The sequence below is a fragment of the Acomys minous genome (assembly GCF_964271855.1).
Source record: "Acomys minous genome assembly, chromosome: 3".
NCBI lineage: Eukaryota > Metazoa > Chordata > Mammalia > Rodentia > Muridae > Acomys > Acomys minous.
Genome location: NC_140485.1, coordinates 83,191,303 through 83,209,682, shown reverse-complemented (window position 1 = coordinate 83,209,682; position 18,380 = coordinate 83,191,303). Strand labels below are relative to the sequence as shown.

Below are 18,380 nucleotides of genomic sequence, written 5' to 3'. Positions count from 1 at the left end.
TTTATACTACATTTCAACTTCCAAAGCGACCTCACTATCGAACTACACCAAAGAGAGGAAGAAAAAAAAAAAAAAAAAGGAAAGTCAGATAGTCGACTGGGGAAAGTTAGAGAAAGTCAAGAGGCAGACAGAGAGAAAACAACCATGCCAACACATCATTAGAGCAGTAGTTCTCAGCCTTCCTAACGCTGTGACCCTTTAATACAGTCCTCACGTCATGGTGACCCCAACCATAAATTTATTTTTGTTGCTACTTCATAACTGTAATTTTGCTACTCTTACGAATTGTAATGTGTTTTCCAATGGTCTTAGGTGAACCCAGTGAAAGGGCCGTTTGACCCCAAAAGGGGTCCCAAGGGTTAGAACCACTGATTTAGAGCATTACAAACACTTACAGGAGGTATTGTTTTCCCTGGTCAATAACAACCTTATGAATTTTCATAATTACTTAGAACAAATCTAATTCATTCACTGGCTTCTCTTTTTAAACAGAGTCTGATTATGAAACCTTGGCTAGGTGGGAACTTAATTCCATGAGGATTAAAAAATTCACTATGTTCATAATATAAAATATTAGAATATAATAGCAATATTATAAATACCGTATTTCAGTAGGGCGCGGTAGCACACACCTTTAATCCCAGAACTCAGGAGGCAGAGGCAGGCGGATCTTTGTAAGTTCCAGGCCAGCCTGGGCTACAAAGTGAGCCCAGGACAGCCAAGGCTACACAGGGAAACCCTGTCTCAAAAAACAAAACCCAAAACCAAGAAATGGTATTTAAGGAGAACACAGCAGCACAGCAGTGGAGTGCTTGCCTAGCTGAATCACCAGCACTGCAGTAAGAAGAGAAAAACTGCATTTAAAGCAACTCATGTGGCCACCTTAAAAAAGTGAGAAACAATGCATAATAGAAAATTTGTAGATACGAACCCTTACCTCCCAAATGCTAAGGTTACAAGCATGCACAACCAACCCAGCTTTGTTACAGAATATTTTATCTCAATGTGATTGATCCCTCAGATTGTATTTGATCCCTGTATGGTCCCTCAGATTGTGAACTGTAAAAACCTATCTTTTGTTTGGCGTGGCTGAGTCCTAGCACACACCTTCAATCCAAGATCTTCCTGGACACAGGATTTAATAAAGTTAAAGCCAGCTGACTGGAATTAGAGAGCAGAAGGGGTCTTTGGCATTTTCCACTCTCGGGATTTTAGCTTTAGTTCTCAGGCTCTTAGTCTCTAGCGCCCTAGCACCTTGGCCTTTGGCTTTTTGGACTCTGAGCTAGCAAGCCTTGGGGTTTTTGACCTTTTCTTCCTGGGTTGTCAACTGAGCTGGTGAGACTTTTGGGCCTTCTCCATCGGGACGTGAGCTGGGTGCTTTCTCTGCCTTTCTGCGCTAGCAGGTTTTTCACCCAGCATCTGGTTCCTGTGTCTTTATTGGTAAAATAGAACGATCTGGGATTCTCATTTAAAACAATGCTGCTTAGCCATATTCTCCTGATAGCTTGGTTTTACATTGTTTTGAGTCTTTAGACTTTACCTTCTTGCAGAACTTGTTTTTGTAAAAACAAAAACAATTGAAATCCTTTCATCTGTTCACCTTCAAATCTATACAAACTTGTCAGCATTGACTCTTTCAACCAGGTGTGATGGTGCATGAATGTAATCCCAACACTTGGGGAGGCAGAAACAGGTGGATCTCTGTGAGCTTGAGGCCAGCCTGGTCTACAAAATGAGTCTAGGACAGTCAAGGCTACACAGAGAAACCCTGACTTGAAAGTAAAAAAAAAAAAAGGGGGGGGGGGTTGGAGGGAGCTAGAGAGATGGCTGAGAGGTTAAGAGCACTGACTGCTCTTCCAGAGGTCCTGAGTTCAATTCCCAGCAACCACATGGTAGCTCACAGCCATCTGTAACGTAATCTAATGCCCTTTTCTGCCCTATAAGCGTACATGCAAGACATAATAAATAAATCTTTTTTTTTTAAATAGAGAAAAAACAAGAACAAAGAAACAAACAACAATCCCTCTTGCTGTGCCAGTGACTGTGGAAGCGGCTCCAGTCAGTGAGGTGCTGGTAGGAAACTTACTCTCCTCCTTCTTGTTCCTCAGGTGATATCTATTAGGGGTTCGTCTGTGGAAAGCTTCAACCTGCTGTGCAATGGGCACATATGTAGACGCCGCTTCATCAAATGTTCTTTTCTTTCCTTTGGACAGATTGAAAGGCTTAACGATAGTACATCCTTTAGTCACTCGGGCCTGTGAAGAGAGAAGTTGTTCAGCAACTTAAGTGAGATCTACCGCAAGCCACGTGCTCACACAGGTGCTCGACCGGAATCCTCACAGCTAGTTTACCAATCCTTTATCATTTTTCTCTTTTTGAAAAATATAGCACTTAGGAGATTGTTTGGCCATAGTACATATGCAGTTTCCCCCAAGTATATAAATGTTTGGAACCCATCAAGAGTAAGTGTTCTTAAAAGTCAAGGGGGGGGGGGGAAATAGCACAGTAGTGCAGGTCCTGTAATCCGAGCACTCGGGAGGCAGAGGCAGGCAGATCTCTGTGAGTTCGAGGCCAGCCTGGTCTACAAAGGGAGTCCAGGACAGCTAAAGCTACACAGAGAAACCCTGTCTTGGAAAAAGAAAAAACAAAGGGAGGAGAAAGAAAAGGGTAACACACACACACACACACACACACACACACACACACACACACACACACACACACACACACACACCCCATGGGCTGCTGGGGCTGCTATTCCAGGTCAGACAGAAGCCTAACTTCTCTCCATGCATAACCTCAAACTGACTGATGCAACAGCCTTCTTCACTGAGTATCATTAATTTTTTAATCTATTTTTCATGAGTTGTTTTAGACAGGTCTCTCTGTGTAGCCCTGGCTGACTTGGAACTCACTATTTAGACCAAGCAGCCTTGAACTCACAAGAGATCTATCTGCCTCTGCCTTCCCAAGTGCTAAGATTAAAGGCTTGCTCCATTATGCCTGGCTGGATCATTAATTAAACTGATCGGAACAGAAGCAAAACTCAAGGACATCATTTCTAAAGCGGCAGCACCAAATTCAGGGTTTAAGGCTGACCCAGACCAGCCAGTGTCCAGCCTCATCTCAATAAAAGGCAATGGTGACTATGAATGCGAGCAGCTCACTAGTCCTAGAATGTTGACTTGGGACCATCATTGCTTCTGGTGGAGCCCTGCTAATGAACGGGACACACGCATGATCTATAGGCATTCACAGCGACAAAACACACATACACATAAAATAAACAAGTAAATAAAAGGAGGAGGGCCTGGAGAGGAGGCTCAGTGGTTAAGAATACCTGCTCTTCTTCCAGAAGACCTGAGTTCAATTCTCAGCACCCACATCAGGTGGCTCAGAACTACCTCTAACTCCCAGCTGTCCAGGTGAAGATCCAACGCCCTCTCTGGCCTCCACCATCACCCACAGACACATGGCATACACTCACCAGACACTTAGGTCTAACCATAAATAATAAAAAGGAAATAAAACTTTGCCTGACGTCAGGAGTGGTAGTGCCAGCTCACCATCCCATTACTGGGGAGGTGGAGGCAGGAGGATCAGGAGTTCAAGGTTATCCTCAGCTACACAGCAAGCTTAAGGCAAGCCTCGACTGAGACCCTGTCTTTAAAAACAAAAACAAAAACAAAACCAGGCTCTAAGGTAAGAGTGTCTATTTAAATTAAAAAAAAAAAGACAAATGGTGGTGGTGCATCCCTTTAAACCCAAAGGAAGAGTCAGAGGCAGGCAGATACTCTGAATTTGAGGACAGCCTCGTCTACAAGGCAAGCCCGGGACAGCCAAGGCTACACAGAGAAAGGTCCTGGATTCTATAGAAAAGCAGGCTGAGCAGGTCATGGGGGAAACAAGCCAGTAAGCAGTGCCCCTCTATGGCCTCAGCATCAGCTCCTGCCTCTAGGATCCTGTCCTGTTTTGGTTAGTTGCTGACTTCCTTGAAGCAATGTGGAAGTGTAATCCAAATAAATCCTTTCCTCCCCACATATCTTTGGTCATGGTGTTTCATCACAGCAATAGAAACCCTGATTAAGGCAGTCTGTATACTGGTGTGTGTGTGTGTGTGTGTGTGTGTGTGTGTGTGTGTGTGTGTGTGTGTGTGTGTGTGTGTGTGTTTTCCAAGGCTGACCTGCTGTATTGGTGTGTTCTTCTGGGAAGACCATTTCTGCAGTTGTCAGCATTCCTTATTCCTAGGAGTTTTCTGTTAGGCTTGAGGCCTCCTGAGCTTTCCCTCACCCGTGCTAGCATTTCTACTGTAGTCATCCTCGGTTAGCTCCTGTTGGTGAGCTCGTGTGTACCTTCTGACAGTCCTAGGAGTGAACTCCCTGATGCAGTGGGCTTGGCGCAGACCTCTCATAATGTGTCCCGTTCATTAGCAGGGCTCCACCAGAAGCATTTGTAGTCACCGCTGTCTTTTGTTTGAGGCGAGGCCGCGAGGCCGGACTTTCCCATCTGTTTCTGCCCTGAGCCTGAGGTGCGGGAAAAGGCCTCTACAAATTTGCCACACATAACTTTATGTGCTTTGTGTCCCATGTTAATCTTTACACAACTTGGTAACATGCATTCCCAAAGGAGTGACTTGTTGGCAGTCACAGAGTTCATAAGGAATTTGTATCTATCTTGATTCAAGGAGTAAGCTTCCCTCAACCATCCTAGTGTAAATAATGCTCACCAGGCTACAGCTGAGTCCTACTGAATTAGTAATAATACCGTTGCCTGTCGACTTACAGGAGATGAGGGATGCTTTCGCAGTTCTGACATGAAATTCACTTCCTTATACTCTTCCTGGTTCTTGGGATGTTGTTTGACTCGCTCATCTGTGAGGAAGTGAAAGTCAACTGTTTTGGTGACCTGGCTCACAGGTTTCTTCACAGGTTGCACTGAGGAACAGAGTAAAGCACACAGTTAACATTAAGAACAGAGAACATCAGTGAGTCCCTTTGCAACTGTAATCCTTTCTGTATTTCTGTTACTGTGGATCTAGGTTTTATGTCTGAGTTCTATTGGGTTTGAAGGCCTTTGTTCAGATGCAAACTAGGTAAGGAAAATGAACCCTCCTGCTAGGATAGGAGATAGTCATAGCTTTGATAGTCATGACCTCACCTTTTTTTTTTTTTAAAGTGGTGTTAAGAGATGGAACCCAGGGCCATACAAATTCTAGTCAAACATTCCATACCACTGAAAATCCAACCCCTACGGACGCTGTAGACTGACTTTAAAAGCAAAATTCAACTCAAACTCTCTAAGAGGGGGCTCTATAAACTCCAAGGTACTTTTCCATCCAGTAAGCAGGACTCTTTAGCTTTGGTGCCACCAACACCGCTATGCCAGAACACAGCAAGTCTGAGCTCTTCACTCAGTTATCCTTTTCCTTCTAACTGCAACTGAATTTGATGGAGGTTCTTTTTTGTTTGTTTAGGATTTATTTTTATGTATATGTGTCCTCTGTTTTCCTGCACACCAGAAGAGAGCATCAGATTCCATTACAGATGGTTGTGAGCCACTGTGTGTTTGCTGGGAATTAAACTCAGAACCTCTGGAAGAGCAGCCAGTGCTCTTAAGCGCTGAGCCACCTCTCCAGCCCCTTTTTTGTTTGTTTTTTCCAAGAAGCCCTCATAGTTAAGACTCAAGTGACCTGGCCCTGCTAGAGAAAGCTTCTTGAATTCTTCATTCTTTCTCCGCATCTCCACCACCTCCTGCTGCATTTTCAGTCTTTTTTCCAACTCCTGTTCTTCAGTACTCTTTAGAACCTTCTGCCTGGAAACAGAAACAGCAAGAGAGAAGGAAAAGAAGCATTCAGTAATCCAAAGACCAATGCTACTGAGTAGACTGTATGTATAACCTATGATCTATCAAAACCAAAAGGTTTATCTACCAACAACACATGTTGGCTTAATTAGGTAACATTATGAAAAGGCGTGGTGACGTACACCTCTAATCCCAGTACTGGAGAAGCAGAGGCAGATGGATCTCTGTGAGTTTGAGGCCAGCCTGGTCTGCAAAGTGAATCCAGGCCAACCAAGGCTACACAGAGAAACCCTGTCTCAAAACACAAAATAAACAAAAGATGGGTATTTTACACTAAGACATTAAACATTTTCAGAAAACAATCGCTAAAATTACACAAGACACTAGACACCACAAAAGACTCACATATTTGACCACACCAATGATCAACTTTTTTTTTGTTTTTTGGCCTGCTTCTGCCTCCTGAGTGCTGGGATTAAAGGCGTGGGCCACCATGCCCGGCCTCCAATGATCAACTTTTATGATACATGAAAAACTAATCTAAAAAAACAGAAAAGCCACATTTAGAATTCCAACACATGTGAGACTAAGGCCAGAGGACTGCAATCAGAAGACAGCCTGACTTACCTAGCCAGTTCTAGGCCCAGCAATGTAGGAGAAAAAGATGAGAGAGAGAGAGAGAGAGAGAGAGAGAGAGAGAGAAGGAAGGAGCAGCAGCAAAACAAAATCTCCAAAGCAGAATTCAGGAAATCAGATGAGGCTGCAGCACAGGGTGCAATGCTTTCCTACCATGCTGAACTAGGCTAAACCCCCAGGCTACCACACCTTCTTATCTCTCATTGGAGAAACAGGACTTACTCTAAAATAAATATAACAGCAGACAGAAATCAAGTCATTGAAGATTCAGACATCTCAGGTCTAGCATTTCATTTTATTATCTACCTATGAACTCAACTAAAAGATTTAGCCTATCAGAACCTATTTTCTCCACTGAAATTAAGGAATATAAATATTCATGCTCATAGACTATAACTGTTATGTAGACGCTTCTGAAATGCCTGACATATGGTAAAGTTCGACATGCCTGTAACCTTAGCATCTGGGAGTCAAAAGTAGGCAGGCCAAGAATTTAAGGCCATCCTCATCCTCATAGCAAGTTCAAGACCAGTCTGTGCCAAACCAAGAAAAAAAATTTCAATAAAACTAGAGGAAGACATAGCTAATACACAGCTCATTCTCCACATGGAGAAGGGGTGGAGGGAGCAGGGGACTGCCTCTGACACGAACTCTGGTGCCGGAGACGTGAACACTGCCCCGTGGCAGAGAGGTCTGTGGATGCAGGCTATCCAGATGACCTGATAGGCTGTGGTCAGCAGGTGGGGAGGAGGACCCCACCTGTCAGGGGTCTAGGGGAGGGGAAGAGGGCAGAAGAGGGAGGGAGGGTGGGAACAGGAAGATAAGAGAGAGGGGATTACAATCATGATATAATGTGAATAAAATAATTTTTAAAAGTTTAAAAAACTAAAGGAGGTCTGGAGAGATGGCTCAGAGGTTAAGAGCACTGTCTGCTCTTCTGATCCTGAGTTCAATTCCCAGCAACCACATTGTGGCTCACAACCATCTATAATAATATGATCTGGTGCCCTCCTCTGGCCTGCAGGCAAACACTGTATATTTAATAAATAAACCTTTAAAATATAAAAATAAATAAATAAATAAAACAAATAAATAAAATAAAATAAAATAAAAATAAAAATAAAAAACTAGAGGAATTTTAGAGGTCTATTGGACAGCATAGTGAACACAGAAATAATATATTAAAACTACGATGATGATTCTTCAGTCTTCACAATATAAAACAATGTTAAGAATCTGAGACACAGGGACTAGGCTCAGCAGTTAAGAGTGTTTACTGCCATGCAGAGCACATGGGTTCAGGTCCTAGCATCTACATGGAAGCTCACAACCATCCTTAACTTCAGTTCCAGGGGAGCTGACACCCTATTCTGGCCTCCATAGTACCCAAACAAATGTGGTACATCAGAAAAACACTTACATGCATAAATAAATAAATCTTTTAAAAAAGACCATGCATGGTGAGGACATAGACCCTCTGCTCAGGTGTAGTAGACAGGCAGCACAGTCTCCTGGTGGTCCCACATATGAGGAGTAGGGGCTGCCGCTGACAAGTACTCTGTGCCCCCTGGCACAGAAGAAGATGCAGGAAGTCCAAATGAGATTTGATAGGCTTAGGTCAGACAATAGGGGAAGAGGGCTCCCCCTTTCTGAGGACAGCGGGATGAGAGGGGATGAGGGAGGGAGGGGGCTACAAACAAGATGTAAAGTTTAAAAAAAAAAAGCAGCAGCAGCAGCAGGCAGGTATGATGGCTCACGCCAGTAATTCTAGCACTCGGGAGGGAGAGGCAGACAGATCTCTGTGAGTTCAAGGCCAGCCTGGTCTACAGAATGAGTCCACGACAGCCAAGACTACACAAGAAACTGGGTCTCAAAAAAATTAAATTAAATTAAATTAAAAAACAAAAAAATAAAATAAAATAAAAACAAGGACTGTTTGAGGGCTGGAGAGATGGCTCAGAAGTTAAGAGCACTGACTACTTTTCCAAAGGTCCTGAGTTCAATTCTCAGCAACCACAAGATGGCATACACCATCTATAATGTAATCTGATGCCCTCTTCTGGCATGTAGCTGTACATGCAGGCAGAGCACTATACCTAATAATAAAAAAATCATTAAAAAAAAAATCTAAACCGGGCATGGTGACACATGCCAGAATTCCAGGACAACTTGGTCTACAAAGTGAGTCCAGGACAGCCAGAGTGACCCAGAGAAACCCTGTCACCAAAAAACAAAAAAACAAAACAAAACAAAAAAAAGTCTAAGGTTTTGGGCATAATAGTTTGGTTTGACTATTCCACCATTGCTTTTAGATTATAACATTGTACCACATAAAATATTATAAGTAGTCAATTTACAAAACTTAAAAATAGAGTTGGGTTTGGAGGCACATGCCTTTAATCCCAGCACCTGGAAGGCAGAAGCAGACAGATATGAGTTTGAGGCCAGCCTGCTGTACAGAGAGCAAAGCCACACAGAGAAACCCTGGCTCAAAAAAACCAAAAGATGAATAGAAAATAATTTGAGGCTTATATGTTGTATCAATTAGATATGAAGCAATTTAAAGTTATGAGGAGGCAGATGCGGGCTCGGCATGAAGCTTTGTAGGCAGCATTTACTACCATGTGCAAAGCTTAATTTAAATTCCTGTGCCACACACACCAGCTGGGGTGCTACAGAGCCAAACTCTCAGCACCAGGGAGGTGGAGGCAAAACAAACACAAGCTCAAGGTCATCCTAGGCTCGTGCAAGATCAGCCTATGCTACAAAAACAAACAAGGATGGCATTGAAAAGCTTTTTGCTATTTAATTTCAGATATAAAATTGGCGATAAGTATTTTTGGGAGGGAGGAATTTCCAGACAGAGTTTCTCTGTGTAGCCTTGGCTGTCCTGGACTTACTTTGTAGACCAGGCTGGCCTCGAACTCACAGGGACCCACCTGCCTCTGCCTCCCGAGTGCTGGGATTACAGGAGTGTGCCACCACACCCAGCTAGATATCTTTTTTGTTTTGTTTTGTTTTTCGAGACAGGATTTCTTTGTGTAGCCCTGGCTGTCCTGGAATCACTTTGTAGACCAGGCTGGCCTCACACTCACATCGATAGATACACCTGCCTCTGCCTCCAGAGTTCTGGGATTAAAGGAGTGCACAACTATGTCTGGCTCTGGCAATAAATATAAACCATTATCTACTAAAGCATAAATAAGACTGTTCAGAAAAACTTGAAATCATCTCTTGGCAAGTGAATAAACGACACCCCACAGTTGATTACTGGCTAAGATCAGGTACACTTACTGGGTAAAGGCAAAGAAGCGCAAGGAGGCCTGTACGCCGAGGTGGTGAGAGCCTGCACTCATCCTGTGCTGTGTGTGGATTTTAAACTAGCGTCTGTGCTCCCTGCTTACCATCTCCGTACCCTTCAGGTCACAGGCAACTTTTAAGAGTTTCCCAGATGGTTATGTGCCGACTGGCTTGATGACAGACCTATTTCTAACATATTGTACTTACTCGGAGGCTTACTCTGGGGAGGAATTTACCTTGCAGGTGGGGCAGCAGACACAGCATGCCTGCCCTTGGCTTTCTCCAGGCCTTCTCCTTCACCCTTTCTTGAAGTAGCTGGAACACTGCCTTCTTCCTCTTCCTCCGGTTTCTTTTTATGAGCACTTGAGTTCAAAATGAACAGAAAATAAATTTCAATTTTCACCCTCATTTTGGGGGCTAACAAGATGACTGAACCACAGGGTTCTTCAGTGGCATCATCAGCTCACGCACAGAAGTGCTCCAGCAGGTCAGCCACGCAGGCTGGCCAGGCACCCAGTGGTGTTTCAGGATATACAGTAATTCTCTCCTCACTCAAATACAGAAGGCAGTGGACAGCCTTCCTGATAGCTACGCCAGCTGTTCCTTCGGGAGCAGCAGCAGTGGACCCAGCTACAAATAAGTATTGTTCTTGCTTCAGCAGCCTCTGCTGCAACTGAGAGATTCAAGTGACAACCCCAACAACTAAGATAAAATGTAAGACACAGGCTCTACGGAAGGCCTCACTTTCCTGAATGAATGCTAGCCTGCATCCCTTACAATATACTCTCTTGGGCATGGATAGGTCTAAAGATAACTGCAGTTACCATCTGATAATGAAGCTTAAGCAAAGTAAAAAAAAGAAGCTAAGAGCCAACCAAAGCCAGCAGCAGGCTAGTCTTGACCTCTGTGCAGGACACACATTATTTAGACACATTAAAAGCATTCCTTGCAGTGAAACACATTCCAGTTAAAAAACAGTAATAAGCATGGCCACACAGTCTGGGCGGTCGCTACCACAGGAGGGCACTTCACGACAAACCTGTAAACAAGATCTGAGCACCTTCCAGAAGGGACACAGCTAACAGCTCCCCTGACCAAAGCTATGTATGGCCTTGGAGTTTCCCAATCTACAGGGACACCAAGCCGACTGCAGATGGATGCCCTGGTAGTTTTACTGTATAAATCCTGACTCCCAATTCAGGAGAGAAACCCAGCACACAGGAGGGAGTCGCAAGACAACAGGAAGCAGCCTGTTCTACTTACACCTTCATCCTCTTGTTAGGCAGGCCGTCACCATCAGAAGTGGCGCATCTCTTTGCTTTCATTTCAACAAGGCCAACATGGTTTTTTTCCTTCTGCTCCAACTCCTTCTGAGCAGAAAGTCTAACAGATCGCCTATGGTGGAATTGATACAACGTATCTTCTGATGAATGCATTCACTAGAGATATGCAAATATTCTCCAGACAGTAACAGTATGTCAACTACAAGGACAATAAAACATCTATTTTCCATTTCTAGTAATCTAATGTTTGTGAAAATTTGTCACTTACGACCATAAAAGTCTGATATTCAAATATGCTGATGGTTTATAATTTAGACCAATAAAACTGACTTTTTAAAACACCAACAAAACAGACTAAACATATTATCCTCTCAGCATTCAGGAAAGCTAAAGAACCCAGGGTGTGGTACATGCCTCTAATCCTAGCGTTTAGGAGTGAAGGGCCAAGCATGGTGGCACGCCCTACAGGGGCAGGCAGATCTGGAGTTCAAGAGAATGAGTTCCACCTTGTCTCGAAAAACTCGAACAAAAAGAGGTAGAGTTTGAGGTTAGTTCTTGGCTACACAGTGAGGACCTGCCTCAGTTTTTAAAATAAAACACTAAAATATCTGTGACTGAGGACTGGGTATAGATGAGTGTAGAAGACCTGCCCAGCAAGGACAAGGAACCAAGACTTACTTCCCCAGGGAGGAGGGAAAGAACACAGAGTGGGAGGGATAAGATAAAATATAAACACAGAAAAAGGGAAATAGAATAATAGCAAAAAAGGCCCATGACCAGGAAACAAAGCAGTGATTCCAGGACAGCCAGGGCTACACAGAGAAACTCTGTCTCAAAAAACTAAAAATAAAACAATATCAACACACAAAAAAGGAATGAACAAGTTTGAGCAAGCAATTCAGTGTCTAAAGCACCTACCTATAAAGTAAAGTGGCAAGCTACAATCCAGAATCACTGACTGAACATAGGAGTCCACAGCCCCACCACACAAGGCCGGGGAGTTCCTCTACCGTTTGAGCAGCACCAGGAACACCCACTGCTGTGGCCCCACTCTTACCTCTGAGGCTGGACAGGAGTATTTCTTGATACAGTTCCCTTAGCATTCAGAGAAGAGCAGTCATTTGATGGAATGGATTGTTTCTGAAGATTTTCCTTTTCTGTCTCTTTATAGTAAGTGTTCTCAACTATGAGAGACCAAAAACCTAGTCAGACTTCTGTAGAAGTGTTCTAAAATACTAATTAAAAGTTTAGCTAGGCGGTGGTGATGCAAGTCATTAATCCCAGCACTCAGGAGGCAGAGGAGTTCAAGGCCAGCCTGTTATACAGAGCAAGTTCCAGGACAGCCAGGGTATTGCAGAGAAACCCTGTCTCAAAAAGAAAAAAAAGGTTAAATGGTAGGGCTAGGGCGATACTCAACAGTTAAAACCACTAGCTGCTCTTCCAGACACCTGGCTTACATTTCCAGCACCCACATGACAACTCATAACTGTCTGTAACTTCAGTTCCAAGCAAGCTGACATCTTCTTCTGGCTTTTGCAGGCAGGATGTACAATACCCAGAGACATAAAATAAAATTTTAAAAATTGAAAAGTTTAAATGGAGTTCCCCTGTAGCAGGGGACAGTGTCTCTCCAGACACCATAAGATATCAGATTGAACGTACAGAGCCACATCTACATTATCTCTTCTCATGCTTTTGTCAGTGGGTTTCCTGTAGGTCCCGTGCAAAACCATACTCCAGGCTATTGCCACTGCTCTTAGCTCTGAGCCCTGCGCCACCCCCCCCCAGCCCCCTGAACTTGACACTGAGACCCTAAAGACACCACACACTTGAGTCATAGAACACGGAGAAAATCGAGCTGGTATCAACCTGGGAGCCCCAACCCTACTGGCTGGCTTTCCCAGTGCTGAAGGGGAAGCAGTGTGAACCCTGCCAGCTGCAGTAACAATTGCCCTGGCAAGACACGCCCACCACTGCAACAGTGACAGAAATGTTAGGAGAATAACCAGCCACTTTCTGATTGCACTTAAAGCCCATCCAGAAAATGGAATTCATACCTGGCACCATTAGCAGGTCCAAAAACCTGTGGCTAGGGAGGCTTGGGGAGAGCCTACCACTACTACTATTCTGCTAAGTGGACATAGTATTTAACTGGCCCCTAGGTACTTGTCTTTACACCCATAGGTTAATGCCTCACCCAAAACTCAGAGAGGCTTCTTTTTTGCAATAGATGGCAACTAGCAGAGACTCAAAACTGGTCAATGTGTAGAGAACAAGAGATTGTAGACTGTTCAGATCTAAAACGGGGCCTCACACCACTGCCTCAAAGGCTCAGGGATCAACACAGAATAAGGGGTAAGAGCCAGAGGCAGTGGAAGACTACAGTGAGACCACATCTGTGCAGATAGGACAGAGCAGCTGCACACATGAACTCCTAGTAGCTAGGATTTTATGCACCAGACCAAGACCAAGATCAAGCCAGACGAAGCCTCAGCATAGAGGAAGAAGTAGGTCATGAAGTCCACCCCTGGCAGCCAACAGCTGCCAGGAGAGGGAACGTCACTTTTCTTCAGGGCTGCTCCAGTAGATGACCCTACACTGACGCACACAATGGCAGCACGAATAGATTCAGTAGTTTAAAAAGAAAACATAAAGCCCACGCCTCTAATCCCAGCCCTTGGGAGGCAGAGGCAGGTGGATCTCTGTGAGTTCGAGGCCAGCCTGGTCTACAAAGAGAGTCCAGGACAGCCGGGGATACACAAAGGAACCCTGTCTTGAACCCCCCCCCCCCGGAAAAAGGAAGAAAATTTGTTTTTAAAACTCATAAACTAAGGACTAGAATGCAGCCCAGTAGTAAAGCATTTGCCCACCATTCTCAAAGCCCTACATTAAATCACCAGCATAGCAAAAAGTAAAAAGAAAAAAAACAACAGCTTAAAAAAAAAAACAGCAAATAAATAAAGGCACATAAAAAAGTACAGTCAGATATGGTGGTGCCTACAGTCTTAGCATGTGAGAGTATAGGAAACAGGGCAAGTCTGCGGACAGTCGGAGCCTCACACAGAACCTTGTCTCAGGAAAGCCATGGTTTGTTACTACATTCACCATGAATTGAAGTCATCCATTTCACTAACAAACCAAAATGACAGTCTCTGGGACTTGCAGCTCTAGTCGCCACCGGCTTCCCTCAAGGCTCCCCTGTAAGCTGTTTCTCCTTACCTGCCTTCAAAGGTGTGCCAGAGCCTTGCTGAAGCGTGGCTGTCCTCAGGGAAGCTTTGCCCTGAAAAGGCTCTCCTATTCCATTCCTCCCGAGAAACCTGTTCTCCAGGTTGGCCTTCTCATCTGTGAAACAACCAGTCAGGAAGCAAAGCAAAGGAGAATCACATATTAAAATGGGGAGTAGAGTCCCTTTCCAGCACGGTTAGCAAAACCACAGTCTAGCACTGTGCATTATAGGTCAGGAACAGACTGCAAAATCTATCCCGAAGACTTGCAACACCTAGTGTCTTACAGAGAAGGAAAGTTGCAGATTCTGTACCATTGTTAAGACACAGGGAGGGCCACACAGACATTAGCTGGCCTTATCTACCATGTAAACACATCGTGCTGCCCTTGAAGAATTTTGGCCACCAGGAACTGCAAGAACACAAGGGACAGTTTATATTCATAGAGTGTGGGGTGTTTGAGAGTGGAGAAGAGCAACGTTTTCTCAGCAAGTTTTATCCTGGGCTCTGCTGTGACTAAAGCTGGTACAAAAACAATCTGTCCCCACAGCAGCACACTGTCAGGCTGGGGGAGCACAGCACCCCTGAACAACTACACTACTCACAGTCGATTCTGATTATAACCTTGTGAAAAGCTGAAAGAAAACAAGAAAAAGTACACTACACCTAAGATGGTTTTCTAAGTTCAGAATTATTATTTTTTTCCTTCCAGACTCTGTATGGAATCACACTGATATGCTAACGGCTCCTTTCTGTGGATATTAGGGCATAAAGAAAACTTGTTAAAAGAAACCTTCAGACAGCCGGCGGTACCTTTGGGCTGCAGTGCTGTGCGGCATGGACAGACCTCTCTGGGACAGCAGGCCCTCTGATCTACCCTTCCTTCAACAGAGCCCTCTCTCGAGAGTAACACTCAACTCCTTTCCCAAGAAACTACCAGACACTGTCTCATTTGGACACTGTATTTTAAGTGTAGCTACAATGGTCATTTTGTTCTTACCACATATTAATGTTAATGTCTCTTAATGAAGGTGGAGACAAGAAAAAGGATAAGATGAAGAAGCCTCATCAGACACTGGATTCACTTATCCCAAGGTTATGTCAGAGTAACACCTACAAGGTGGGCGCTGGCGAGATGGCTCCTGCAGAAGAACCATTCACCAAAGACAACACAAAAATCCGTATTTTTTGGAATTATCTTTTTTCCCTTCTGTTTCTGTGGAACTGTATTGTAATCTTAAATTATGAGTAAAGATGATGTTTCCATCTTGTTATAAAAAAAAAAAGAAAGAAAGAACGAAAGAAAGAAAAACTAGGGGCTGGAGAGGTGGCTCAGATATTAAGAGCACTGTTCTTCCAAAGGTCCTGTGTTCAATTCCCAGCAACCACATGGTGGCTCACAACCATCTATAATGAGATCTGGTGCCCTCTTCTGGTGTTCAGGCTCAATGCAGGCAGAATACTGTATGAATAATAAATAAATCTTAGAGAAAGAAAAGAAAGAAAGAAAGAAAGAAAGAAAGAAAGAAAGAAAGAAAGAAAGAAAAAGTAGCTGAGCAGTGGTGGTATGCACCTTTAATCCCAGCCCTTAGGAGGCCGACACAGGCAAATCTCTGTGAGTTCTAGGACCAGCCTGATCTACAAAGAGAGTCTAGGACAGCCAAGGTTACATCCTTGTTCATTGCTGCTGTCTCAAAAAACAAACAAACAAACAAAGAGACAAAACCAAGAAAGAAAGGATGGCTAGGAGTAGTGGCGCATGCCTTTAATCCTAGCACTCTGGAGACAGAGGCAGGTGGATCTCTGTGAGTTCAAGGCCAGCCCTGGTGTAGAAAACGTGTCCAGGAAAACCAAGACTACAAGAGAAACTCTGTCTTGGGGAAGAAAGAAGGAAAAAAAGAAAGAAAGAAAGAAAGAAAGAAAGAGGAAGGAAGGGAAGGAAGGAAGGAAGAAAAAAAAAATCAAGAAAGAAAAGTTTAGCCTGGTTGCTCACAGCTGTTAACACAGCGCTTCTGAGCCTGAGGCGGAGAGACGTCCCAGAGCTCTAGGCCAGTCTGGGCTACGGTCTGAAACCTTGTCTCAAAAAACCTAATTTCAAATATGAACAGACTTCTGTGGTTCGAAAGTTAGCTGTTTTCTATTAAATCATGGGTGAGAAGGTGTGGAAAAGAATGTGTAGTCCAGGTACATTTTTGCAGTATCTTGTTTTTTAATTTGTTTGGTTTTACTAATTTACTTTTATGTGTGTGGGTATTTCGCCCACATATGTGTCTGTGCACCATGTGCATGCTTGCGGCCTGCGGGGTTCTGAGGAGGAGACTGGATTCTCTGAGACTGGAGCCATAGACAGCTGTGAGCTGCCAGAGCTGGTTTGGGAAACAGAGTCAGTGCTGCTACCTGCTGAGCCGTCCTTCCAGCCCTTCTTCTGCTCGTGACATGGCCTCCGCGACAGGACCAACCCTTCACATGACAGAGAAACAGCAGCACAGCAGCGCGTGCCTTTAAACAGTGCTTTGGGAAGGCACAGGCAGCTGATCTTTGAATTCAAAAGAGCAAGTTCCAGGGTTGCCAGGGCTACACACAGGGAAACCCAATCCTGAAACACTGGGGGCGGGGGAAAGCAGAGAAAGTAGCCACTTACCAAACCATGAGTCTACATTTTCAGTCTCTTGTTCAGCATCCAAAGATAAAAAATTGATAAAGTCAGTGGGAGCATCGAAAGAGTAAGTAGTTGTGACTTGTGACATTGCTCCACTAGTGCAGGAGAACAGGCTCTTCCCAGGATTCGAACACTCTACTCAATAGATCGCCCTCTGAGGAAAGAAATAGTTACACAAATTAGGTTTCCACATAAATATTAAGTATTGATCCCTACCAAGTACTTCAGTTTTATATTTCCAATTTAGAAAATCATCTAGGGCAGGGCATGGCAGGTGCATGTCTGTAATCCCAGCACTCAGGAGGCAGAAGCAAGCAGATCTCTGTGAGTTCAACATGACCCTGGCCTAGAGTGAGCTCCAGGTTAGCCAGAACTACACAGAGAAACCCTATCTCAAGAAACAAAACAGAGGGCTGGAGAGATGGCTCAGAGGTTAAGAGCACCGTCTGTTCTTCCGAAGGTCCCGAGTTCAATTCCCAGCAACCACATGGTGGCTCACAACCACCTGTAATGAGATCTGGGGCCTTCCTGTGGTGGGCAGGCACATGTGTGGGCAGAATACTGTGTAAATAATAAATAAATCTTTAAAAAAAAAAAAAAGAGGGCTGGAGAGATCGCTCAGAGGTTAAGAGCACTGCCTGCTCTTCCAAAGGTCCTGAGTTCAATTCCCAGCAACCACATGGTGGCTTACAACCATCTATAGTGAAATCTGGTACCCTCTTCCGGTATGCAGGCATATTTGAAGGTGAAACACTGTATACTTAAATAAATAAATCTTTAAAACAAAAAACAAAAAACAGAGGTGCGGGGGAGGTTATCTGGTAAATCCATGGCTTTTTTTCAAATCAACCTATTAAAGTTAGTTGTCTGGGAGGTTGCTTTAGTTTTTGGAATGAGAAAAAAAGAGCTAGTGAGATGGCTCAGTGGGTAAAAGTACCTGCCACCAAGTCTTATAACCTAGTTTGATCTCTAAAAGCCACATGGTGGCAAGAGAGAAAACTGACTCCTCTAAGCTGTCTTCTGACCCCCATACATGCGCTGAGACATGCATGCACACCCACACAGATAAATAAAGGAACAAACTTTTTCCTCTTCTTTTTTTTTTTCCCCTGAGACTGGGTTTCTCTGTGTCACTCTGGCTGTCCTGGACTCACTTTGTAGACCAGGCTGGGCTCAAACTCACAGTGATGTGCCTGTCTCTGCCTTGGAGTGCTGAGATTAAAGGCAGCTGCTCGGCTTAAAGAAAAGGCTAAGTTAGATGAGTACCTACAATATGCCCTCCAGTACTGGGTGCCGCATTCATTATTAATTTTCCCTCAATATGTCATTTTCTTATTTCTAAGCCTTCCTCCACCTTTGTATGCACGCTCTGCCTAATAACCTAATTTCTAGAACACATCATTAACTTTTACACCTATCAATATTTACCCAAGTTCAACTAAATCTGTAAACTCTTACTATGCAAGTGTCCACCCG

At 44.0% G+C, this 18,380-nt stretch overlaps 1 protein-coding gene across 7 annotated transcripts in view; it reads right to left on the bottom strand.

Moving 5' to 3' along the window:
* Positions 1-18,380, bottom strand: part of LOC311594381 (targeting protein for Xklp2) — a 39,403-nt gene that overhangs the window by 9,935 nt on the left and 11,088 nt on the right. For 2 of the 7 annotated variants that reach the window (XM_084775994.1, XM_084775995.1), the window contains exons 1-8: positions 16,887-17,058; positions 14,241-14,363; positions 12,079-12,205; positions 11,002-11,133; positions 9,975-10,100; positions 5,690-5,811; positions 4,783-4,934; positions 2,087-2,255 (exon numbers count right to left, since the gene is read on the bottom strand). In XM_084775994.1, the coding sequence (XP_084632120.1) occupies positions 2,087-2,255; positions 4,783-4,934; positions 5,690-5,811; positions 9,975-10,100; positions 11,002-11,133; positions 12,079-12,205; positions 14,241-14,363; positions 16,887-16,992 (1,057 nt within the window). In that variant the 5' untranslated portion in view covers positions 16,993-17,058. Of the gene's footprint in view, positions 1-2,086; positions 2,256-4,782; positions 4,935-5,689; positions 5,812-9,974; positions 10,101-11,001; positions 11,134-12,078; positions 12,206-14,240; positions 14,364-16,886; positions 17,059-18,380 lie in introns of those variants that run through there. The other 5 variants (XM_084775997.1, XM_084775996.1, XM_084775999.1 and 2 more) reach the window with 4 other exon arrangements.